The following is an 11,118-nucleotide window of genomic DNA, read 5'->3' on the forward strand; positions in this document are numbered from 1 at the left end:
GGCGTCCCGGCCGCCCGAGCCCCAACAGGCTCCTGCCCTCCGGCGCCCGCCCGGCTCCGCGTCTTGCCCTCCGTGCCGGGGGCGCCCGCCGCAGACACGGGACCTGCTCCGCGACTGTTGTGGCGCCAGAGCCTGAGGTAAGAACAAGCCCGCGGGGCAGGGCCGCGGCGCGGAGGACGGCCGGGCCTGCGCCGCCATGGAGGCCGCGGAGGCCGAACGCGGCCTTTTACCTTTGCCACGGGGCGGTAGCGGCGGCGGCGGCGGCGGGCGCTTTGCATAGTGGGCCGGGCCGCGCCCTCCCCTCCCCTCTCTTTCACTCCCCTCCCCGCCCGCAGCCGAGCCCTGCGAGCCGCTGGCCTGACCGGGCCGGCCGCGCGCCGCGGGGGCGGAGGGGGGGAAATGTCCGCGGCCCCGCCTCACGTCTGGCCCTCTGCCAGCGCCGCCATCTTGTCCCCGCGGCGCCGGCCGGCCGGGTTCCCCTCGGCGCGCGCGCCTAGCCTGCCCTGCCGCCTTCTTCCTGTGCTTCCCCGCTCCTCACCCCGGCGCTCCCCGCCTGCCGTTGGCTGCCACCCTGGCCCAACCGCCGTTTTTTTCCCGACTGGGAGGGTGGAGTGCAAGGGAGGGAGGCGTGGGCAGGGCACGACCTCCTGAGTGACGGCCGGGCTGGCCAATCGCCCCCCGACGGGAGGGTCGCGGCCCGCGGCGCCGCCCCGGGGCTGTGCTGGTTGGTCCGCGCGGGAGAGGGAGGTCCCCGGGGGCCGCCGGTGAGGGGCGTGCGGGCGGGCCAGCCTCGCGGGGGAAGGCGGTGGGGGCTCGGGCCGGGGAGCCGCTGACGCCTTTTGAACCTATGGCGCGGCCCGGAGGGAAGACTCGTCGGCACGCGGAGGCTCTTCAGGGTTCGCGCTGGCCTCCCGCTTCTGCACGGAGTCCCTCTCGCGGGCTCGGTTTCAGTCAGAGAAATCGGGACTCCAGGCGCTTTTGCCAAGCCGCGCCTCTCTCCTCAGCATTGTTTGATGGCCTGTTCTCAGAAAATGGAGTCCAGGCTCCTCTTCGAGCCGCAAAGTCATTTGCAAATGGTGGTGTTAGCTGTTTTTTTCTTTTTATTGTGGTGCTGGGGCCGGCTCTACCATTGAGTAACATCCCTAGCTCTAAAATGGTGTTGTGGAAAAAATACGATATGGAACCGATCGGAGTGGAAAACTTGAGGTGATTCTCTTCCCCTTCGTTCCTTCAACACAGACGCACTTAGTTTTTGGCGCTGGGGATCCATCCGGATTTTCAGCTGGTCACGGAGCCATTCTCTCCTAGAGGGTTGGATGCTGGCGGGGGAGGGGAGGTTGCAAAGGCTCAGAGGGTAGTCAGTTCCACGGGAGAAACTGGATAATGTGCTGAAGGAGCATTAGTTTAGCTTGGAGGACCGGGAAGGCGGCCTTCTCTGGGAATCGAGTTCAGGAAAAGAGCAGGGTTCCAAAGAGCGGGCTTGAACATGGGAAGGGAAGGCTTCGGACGTGAACGCCTGGCTGGCTTGGAGGGAGAGCCTCAGAAAAACCACTTCCAGATTTAAAGCCTTTGTCAGCTTTTTATGCCCCTTTGAAGCTGTCAGGTATCTGCTGAACTCCACTAATGCTCTAGCGCTAGGCCGGAGTACCAAGATGACTGAGCCATGAATCCCAAACTATGTTCCCCTTAGCCCATACACGTGAATTCTTTTCTTTCCAACTCTGGATGCACACAAAGTAGACGTTAACCATAGTGATTAATAGCTCAGTTTACTAAGCAGTATGATTTGGGGCAAGTTACTTAACTGTTTGAGCCTCAGTATTCTCATCTGTACAATAATAGAACCCTCCCTCCAGAATTGAGGGCTAAATGAGTTTATGTAAATAGTTTATAGTGCCTGGTGTATAGCATGTACTGAATATAAAACATTATGAAAGAGTAGTTATCCGTTCAGGACAATTGGCATGTGTAGGAAGGAGCAAAAGCACTGGATTGAAGCACTGGGCTTTGACTCCTGTTTTCCGATAGTTGTTTAGTGTCCAATACAAAAGTTTTTTAGGAAACTTTGGACCCAGTAGTAATAACAAAAATATGGCGTGCTTTATAATTTGCAAGTTACAGTAGTGATAGAAGCCCTACTGATGCTTGTCGTGGTTTTCTTAGCCTGGGGCCGCATAGTTCTCTGTGCTCTTGACACACTAGCCCACTATCTTCTTTGATGAGGTGGCTTACCGTCTGTCTTCTCCAGGCCTTTCACCCTGATATCAAATGCCTGCCCCTCGTATTCCTTCCCCAGCCCTAGTCATGCAGATCTACGCCAGAGTATGCCTTTCTGGGGACATCCTTCTTGGTTCCCAATGCCGTTCTAGGACAGATTCTTTATATTGTGTTCTTTTCCTTCATAGCTTTTATCTCACTTTGCAATTACTCCCTTATGTGATTGCTTGATTAATGTCTAGCATCACAAGTACAGTAATAGCTTTAGGCAGACAGAATTATTTTGCAAATCATTATGCATCTAGTACTTAATGCCTGACACTTTTTGGCGAGTAAATTGTAAATTGATGATACTGCTGATAGCTAAGTGCTGCATGTTTAATTGGTGCTTTTTTAGGAATGGTTATTTGGCAGCTGGGATAGCACAAACAACAATAAAATGTCTGATTTACTTTGCAGGGAATTTGAATTGGACTTCAGTAGACATTCTTTTTACATTTTTATTTTTCCCAGAGATAAAATTGATTGATGACATGAAGTTATTGGAAACCCCATTTTAATTGTTTACCAAAGTGAAAAGCAAATTTTACAAACTATGTCAGGCTTCCATTGGAAAATTTGATAATTGATAACTAAAATATTTGTATATAATATAATAGGAAGGGCTAGCTAGCATGCAAGAAGCCTCAAATTCCATTCCTAACACTGTATAAACCTGTTGTGGTGTATATCTGTAACCCCAGCATTGGGAAGGTGCAGGCAGAATCAGAAGTTCAGTCGCATCCTTGGCTACACAAAGAGTTTGAGGCTAGCCTGGGCTATATAAGATCCTATGCCCCCCCCCCAAGTACAAATATTTGAAATAAAACAACAGTGTCTTTTTAAATAATATTAGCAGCCACAGTTTTAATTCTTTTGGATGTTTCAAGAAACGGTTTAAGTTAAGCTAAGCAAACACTACCAAAAAAAGATTGTGGTAGGCTGTCCCAAAGTGACTTGCAGCCCAGTTCATTCTGCATTGTAAATTTTAAGCTTTTCCTGAATATTTATGGGGTGATAGAATATTCATGGAGTAAGGTGACCTCTTTTTCCCCTCCCAAAGCATGGTGACTTTTCCTTTTGGACTTTCTGTTTCCAAAAGCTGGAGATGTCAAAATCACAATGCAGTTGATACTGTAATATCAGATCTTTTGAGGATGCAGACACTTGCTTTATGTACACGTGTGAGAAAGGTCTTAGTTTCTGATATAGCAAGAACAGCCCATTTGAAGTTTAACCACTAAGGGACATTTTAATAGGAGACACAGCTACCTAATATGAAGCTGCCATTTTCCCCCATTTACTTGGTATCTAACACCTTGTCAGCCTGTAGTCATTCATACCTTAAAGAAGAGACCCAGCCAGGTGTGGTGGTGTCCCAGGACTGATTCCCACACATAAAAGGCAGAGGCAGCCGAGTCACGGCACCAAAAAAAAAAAAAAAAAGGCAGAGGCAGGTGTATCTCTGAATTCTAGGCTAGCGTGTTCTACATAGTTCCAGGCCAGCTAGGGCTGCATAATGAGAGCTTTGTACTGAAGTTTGTGGTAGGATCTATGTCTATAGTTTCTTCACTTTAGAAGAGTAATTCTAGGAATTTTGAGGGGTTTTTTTTTTGTTTGTTTAATTCTGTTGTTTTGAGATCGTTGTTATACCTTGGCCCTTAGTGATCCTCCTGAGCTGCTGGGACTATAGGCAGGTCTTGTGTGGGGAAATTTTTAATGTTGTCTTCAAGGAGCCAAGTGACCTGATGTGATAGAAGGAGTTTGGGCTGTGGCATCCAGAAACTTGATAAGTAGCCTTTTTGAGGTTTATATATTTGTACAGTGGGAGAAAGGGAGCCAGCACTAAGATGGGAGAGAGTTGGGTGAAGAGTTGCCCCGTGAAGGCAGACAAGGAAGGTGAGCCCGTGGTGAGGAGCTGGCCTGTGTCTTGTTTGAGTGGCTCCACATATGAGAATTATCTTTGGGTATTTGTCTTGGAGTAGTCCTATGTGCCATTTGCTCCAGAGGTTGTTTTAAGCATGAGAGTGAAGACCAATATGGTTTCAGTAAATACCAGCAGGGACCATCTGTGAAGGAGTGAGAAGTGAATGAGGGGACTGGAGTCAGTCTGGGCCATATAATTGATTTCCAGGCCTGCAACCCTGGGAAAACAGAGTGGGAATTGGTGTTGAAGCTCACTGAAACCAGCCTCGTATCTGATATAAATTCCTTCCATTTTAGTGTCTTGCTTTATCACTGATTTCCTATTTATTTATTTAGAGACAGGGTTTTTTATTTAGAGACTCTGGGCTGGTCTGAAACTCTCAGATCTACTTGCCTCTGCCTCTCCAGTGCTGTGATCAAAGGCGTGTGTCATTATATCCCGGCTGACTGTTTTCTTCTGTGTGTGATCATCATCTGAAATTCATATTCCTGTTACACACGATAGGATTTTTTTTTTTTTTTCTGAGACAGGTTTCTCAGTAGCTGTGGAAGGAGTCCTGGAACTCGCTCAGCAGACCAGGCTGGCCTCAAACTCAGAGACCCGCCTGCCCCTGCCTTCCAAGTGCTGAGATTAAAGGCATGTATGTGCCACCACCGCCTGGCAGTATAGGATTTTTTTTTTTTTAAAGAATTATGTATACAATGTCTTGCCTGCACATACACCCGAAGGCCAGAAGTAAATGAAAATAAATAAAAGAGCTTGGGAGTGAATGTCAGTGGTAGAATTTGTTCTTAGTGTTATGCCTAAGTCCCCTGAAGGTCAACAAGGAAAGAACCTTTATTTTAATCAAATTTGCAAACTTGGTCTCTCTGCATGTCCAATGTATTAGAATAACCGGAGAGCCCCCGAGCTCAATTAGAATTGGGTTTTTATAGTAGTAAAGGTGGGGGTGAGGGGTCTCCGAGGTTCAGGACCCCTGATTGGCTGACATTTGTCTAGGGTGTCCTGGTGAATGTGTGCTGGCAGGTGTCTCTATCTACAGAGCTTGGAATGCCAGGCATTTCCTTTGAATGGTCTGCTCTTGGGTGGGGGTCGGGTTATCTTAGCTTATGGTTCTTTCCTGCTAGCAGGTATTGCTTCAGGGTAAACTACAGAGTCTCAGACCTCTTATTAAATTTATTGAGGACCGAGTTCTACTCTACCAGGTAATAATGGTTGGAAATAAAGAATTTCCTTTGGGTGACCTGTCCATACTTAGCTTATCATGGCTGGCCCCCACATTTAGCACGTATGAAGACCTGAGCATACAGTCTCTAGTACCACAAATAAAAGGTAAGGTCTGATGGGCATGGTAGCTTACACCATTGATTTCAGCAGAGACAAGAGGATAATAGAGTTAGAGACAAGCTAGGACAAGATCTCAGTTACCATAAGGCATGAGTAAACACTGCTCATAAGAGCTCCAGACTAGAAACAAGCTGAAAACTCAAAAGCTGTAAATGAGTGGCTTGTGGTATAGTCATATGTTAGATTCCTAGTCAGTAAAGAAAATGGACTGAATGCTCATGGTTTTCACAAAACAGTGATGAACAAGAGAAGTCAGACCTAAAGTATATTACATATAGTTCAAAAGCAAGCAAAAATCTTCCTTGATAATAGATATGAGGAGAACAAAGGAAAAGTTAGTGACAACAGGCAGGGGAGGTGCATCAGAGACTTCAGGCTGCTGGTACTTTTGTTTTCTGGTGTGCTCATGTGTTCTGTTAGTAGACTGCCATCACAATGTTTACAGCTTGAACACTTCTGTATTTGTATGTTGTAGTTCAGTAAAATTTTTATTTAAAAGTTAAAGCTCTGTTTTACTTTTTATCTTTACAGTTTCTGCTCAGTGTAGATACTGTGTAGCTAAAATATTAAAAGTATGTTTGAATTCCTAAGAAATTGTGGTAGAGCTGGATCATAAATTCCTAATGGCAGTAATGAACTGTGTCACATTTAGGAATTGGTAGTTGTTTATATTCGTTATTAAATGTTCTAGCCTGTGAATGAACGAGATTGGTTACTATTTCTGGTTTACAGCCAGCGCTCTTAACAGCTGAGCCATCTCTTCAGCTCCCCCCCCCCCCCATTTTGTGTCTTTTAGGTGTTCATTAGATATTTTTTTAGTTAGGGTCTTACAACCTTATGCTTGCTGACCTTGAAGTCAGTATGTATGTAGATCAAGCTAGCTTCAGACTTAGAGATCTACCTGCCTCTGTCTCCTGGGTACTGGGTTCAAAGGCATGCACACTATGCCTGGCCCTGATTTGTTTTTTTTTAATATTTATTTATTAAGTATACAATATTCTGTCTGCATATATGCCTGCAGGCTAGAAGAGGGCACCAGCTCATTACAGATGGTTGTGAGCCACCATGTGGTTGCTGGGAATTAAACTCAGGACCTTTGGAAGAGCAGGCAATGCTCTTAACCGCTGAGCCATCTCGCCAGCCCCCCCCCCGATTTGTTTTTAATTATTTGAGATTATACCCTAATTCAGCCCTTTCATTTTGCCCAACTTGCAGTTTAACAGTGTGAATTACAGTTGCCTCTTGACTTCTGTATAATGTACTTATAGTTCAATCTCAGGTAGATCTTAAGGTATGTTTCACAGCTTTAGTTTCTGCTGTCAGTTTTTTTTTTCTTTTTGAGAAGGTAAAAGTAGCACCTTCAAACAGACAGTAAGTAGCTGCAACATACTGAGAGTTCTAGGCCCAATATAAACATTTTACCTAGTCTTGAAAAACTGATGTGGTCAGTATTAGGTTAGCTTAGTGTCTGAGCTTCAGAACCAGGGGAGACTTGCTCAGGACAGTAGGCACTTTGACTGTTGTGAAGTTCTGCATCAGGCATGTAGTGCATAAACATGAGTGATCTGAATCACTTGTTCATGGAAGGAAAGATAGGATCCTAGACTCCTGTTACCGAAGGCAGTTTTTGTGTTTCTGAGTGGTATAGCTGCACTTCCTGGCCGCTAAGAGAGACCAGGTGTTCTCCATCGAGAGCCTGGTTTGCTGTGTTAGGATCAGTAAGCCTGCTTTACTGAAGACAGGGTTTCATCAGCTGTCAGTCTTTTGTGAGTCTGGAAGAGTTTGTGTTCTTGTTACCCTGTGGTCTGCACCAGTTTTTACTTATTGTGCCCTGCTGTCAATCATGTGTTGTCCTGGATAAACTCATTGGTTTAAATTAAATTTAAGGATCTGCCTTCACTGTCGTGGATTCCTCACTGGCCCCTGTCTGTAATATTCCTTTTTATGTCACCTCTACCCTGCTATCATAAAAGAATTTCTTTTGTTGAGGGTCAGATATGCTCATGTTAAAACTATTGGTGGTTTCTTCAGCATCCACAGTGTCAGCCTCTGACCTCTCACATAGTTTTTGGCATATTGTTTGCTGTCCCTCAGATACCCTATTCTATGTCAGACCTTCTAGTTTCTTAAGAACAAAACTGTCTGCTTAGAATATTCTCCACTCTCCCTTCCTTTGATAAATTTCTATTTTCCAAATCCTAGCTTAAATATGTCTTTAAGATTTTTAATTTTGTATTTGTGCAGAGAAGGAGAGCAGGCACCTAGAGGACAACTTGAGGGAGTCGATTCTTTCCTTTTACCATGTAGATCCTGGGAATCTAACTCAGGCTGTCAGGCTTGAGGGCAAGGCCGCTTTTACTCACTGAGGCCTCTGAGTTATCCGTCTTTTAAGATCTTGATGTTAGTTCCTCCAGCAGAAGGAGTTACTTCTTTATTGGGACACTAACCATAGCCTTTAAATTGTATCAGATTCATCAAGGACAAGGACTCCCTTATTTTGTTAATTCTCAATCTTCAGCTCATTGTCTGGTCATAGCAATTACTTAATAAGGGTTGTTGGTACTAGTTGGAACTTCACATGTTTTTACTTGCAGTGCTGTGTCTTTATAACTTTTCTGACAATTAGTTGGGTTTTTTTCTTTCAGCATAGCTCTGGGTACAGTCTGAGATTAGCTAGCAATCTTTATGTTTCTCTATCACCAGAACTAGCTGTGTTCTGTCCACAGTGCGTATTAATACAACAACAGCTGTTGGTTACCATTGGTCTTGCTAAGCTTACCTCCACAAGCCAAGAAGGCGTGTTCCTTAAAAGCTGTTTCTCTTTTTGGTGATTGGGATCAAACCCAAGGCCTTGTGTGTGCTAAGTAGGCTCTCTATTGCTGAACCACACCTTGAGGTCTCCTAGGTCCTAAAAGCCGGTCTGTAATAATAGATTTTAGTTTTGGTGTTTTGTTGTTTCTAGATTTCAGTTATGAAGTTAGTGACTACAAGTTTTCAAACTACCACAGTTCTTTGAAGCTTGTCATTTTTGGAAGGGAGATGTCCTCTAATTGAAAATTGGTGCTCCATATTTTGCACTGTGTACATCTGTGTATATTAAAAGCAGATATATTGTGCAGTAACACTTATGGTTTTTATGTGCAAATCTCTAATATAATTCTGCTAGAGCTTGTTTTCTTGTTCAACCTGGGACCTACCTAGATGATAATGAATTGTCCCAAATAAACCTGGCTTCTCTGTGGTTCTGAATTTATTGAAAAGTGTGTTTAGGGGATATTCAGGGAGCTGTCTAGTTTGTGACCAGAACAGATGAAGATTCTATTTGATCAGCAGTGACTGTGTTTAAGTGACTCTGACCTAGGAGGCTAGCAGGCTTTTTGATCTTTAGATGATCTTCCTCAAGTTTTGTGAATGATGGCATCAAATATACTTTTTCTATTAGTGGAAAATTAGGAACTTAATTATTTATAATAACTTTTTAAAAAATATTTATTTGTTATGTATACAATATTCTGTTTGTGTGTACTCATTACAGATGGTTGTGAGCCACCATGTGGTTGCTGGGAATTGAACTCAGGATCTTTGGAAGAGCAGGAACCACTGAGCCATCTCTCCAGCCCCCTTATAATAACTCATATGTAGCCAGGTGTAGTGGTGTACTCTTTTAATCCCAGCACTCGGGAGGCAGAGGCAGGTGTGGATCTCTTTGAGTTCAAGGCTAGCCTGGTCTACAGAGAGTTCCAGGCCAGCCAGAATTACACAGTGAGAACCTGTTTCAAATATATATTAATAAGTTGATGGGCACTTTGTTCTTGTTAACATAATCTTTGTCTCTCTTTGGTGATTATCATTTGTCTTTCAGCCTGTAAATAAAATGTGTAAGCTGGGCATGGTTTTGCTTCTTGAATTGCCAATTAAAGGTTTAGTTGATAACACTCTAACAAGCTAGTTATCTAAAATTGACCTCACACTTTTCTCAAATAGCCACCTTTTTACTCAGTGTGCTGTGACCAAGAGCTATCCAAAAAGATATGTGTAGTACCCACCTCTGAGAGGTAAACCCAGCAGTCAAAACCAAGAAGATCTGATAGGTAAAGTCCCTCGTTTCTCCATATTTATATCTGCCAAGAGAAATTTCCTAATTGAAATGTTTTTACAAATTTTGGTACACTGATTTTATGGCATATCCAGATACGCTTACCCTGTTGGCTTTGTCTCCTGCAGAAGGCATAGTCCTTGTAAGACAGTATCAAAGATGGATTTTGATGAGTGATAAGTTTCAAGTAGCCTGGTTTTCCACACCTGATAGAAGTTGCTGCATCTTTCCAAACAGGTTCTCTAATGATCTTGCTTCACCATGGCTACAAATATGGAGGGGCTGGTTCAGCACAGAGTGGGGACCCAGCAGGTGGCTGAGGTGAGTGACAGGGGCTAGCACAATAGCTGGCACCCTTGCTTTTGAAAGGGTAGAAATCAGTGTGCTCTGTGGTTTTCAAAATAGTACCGACAAAGTCAGCATATAATTCATATCCAAAGAAGGATGCTGACACTAAATAAAAATAAAATGGCAAGAGCAGATAGATGTTGATAAGATTTTTCTGCATGGGCAGGGTGGCTATGTACAATGAGGCAACTTGAAAATTTACCTCAGCCCCAAGTCAACAGAATCTGGTTCTTATTATGCACTATTGTGTCTTAGTTTCTTATATACTTGTTACTGTGCAATGATAGACCAGGTTATTTAACCAATTGCTACTGTCTGTAGTACTGAAATATGAGGGTACTCACCAGACCCAGATAAGAAGTACCAGTAAGTATAACACTAGATGGCTCTCCAATGACCAACATTTATCAGACTTAGGTAAGTGGAGTGAGGAATTTTGTGGCAGATTCTAGGCAAGTTAACATGAGGTGAAACTTAGACAAAAAGTTGAGGACTGATACACCTCGGTATCTGTGGGCAACAGGAGGTGTAAAAGGTGTAGGCAAGGTCAGTCCTTGAAAAGTGTCATTGCTCTGTTGTCACTTATAGCATACTTGAATACTCAGTAAACCAGGATCTATGCAAGGGTAACTCTAAATAACCTTTTGAAGTTGGTACTGTTACTATTTACATTTTATAGATGAGAAACCAAGCCTCAAAAACATGTTATTGGCCAAGAGCTTATTGTAGCAGAAAGAGACTCTGATCTAGGTCTTTGTACTTTTGTATACCTCCCTGTTTTATATTACAACCAACCATATACCCTTTGAAAACAAAAAAACCAAAGATTTGCATTTTTGAATTACATTTCTGAAGCAAAGACAAATGTACCAAAGAATGGACATTCAAAGAAAAGACATGTTTGAATGAGTCTATGTGTGTTTTGCTTGAATGTATGTTTGTGTACCATGTGTGTATAGTACCTGCAGAGGTCAGAAGAGGGTATTGGATCCCTGGGAACTAGAGTAAAGATGGTTGTGAGCTACCATGTGGGTGTTAGGAATTGAACCCCAGTTTACTGGAAGAGCAGCCAGTGCTTTTAACCACTGAGCTATTTCTCTGGCCTCTAGAAATATATATATATATATATATATATATATTTTTT

General features: G+C 43.9%; 1 protein-coding gene across 5 annotated transcripts in view; it reads left to right on the forward strand.

The window, feature by feature from the left end:
- The first annotated feature begins 6 nt into the window (after window positions 1-6).
- Nr2c2 (nuclear receptor subfamily 2 group C member 2) overlaps window positions 7-11,118 on the forward strand; it is a 64,885-nt gene continuing 53,773 nt past the window's right edge. For 2 of the 5 annotated variants that reach the window (XM_013352977.2, XM_026788176.1), the window contains exons 1-2: window positions 7-137; window positions 9,864-9,947. Coding sequence is in view for 1 of the 5 variants with exons in the window: in XM_026788176.1 (XP_026643977.1) it covers window positions 9,888-9,947 (60 nt within the window). In the remaining 4 variants the exon portion in view is untranslated. Of the gene's footprint in view, window positions 138-815; window positions 1,207-9,863; window positions 9,948-11,118 lie in introns of those variants that run through there. The other 3 variants (XM_005364896.2, XM_005364897.2, XM_005364898.2) reach the window with 3 other exon arrangements.

This window comes from Microtus ochrogaster, unplaced genomic scaffold (assembly GCF_000317375.1).
Source record: "Microtus ochrogaster isolate Prairie Vole_2 unplaced genomic scaffold, MicOch1.0 UNK1, whole genome shotgun sequence".
NCBI classification, from domain to species: Eukaryota; Metazoa; Chordata; class Mammalia; order Rodentia; family Cricetidae; genus Microtus; species Microtus ochrogaster.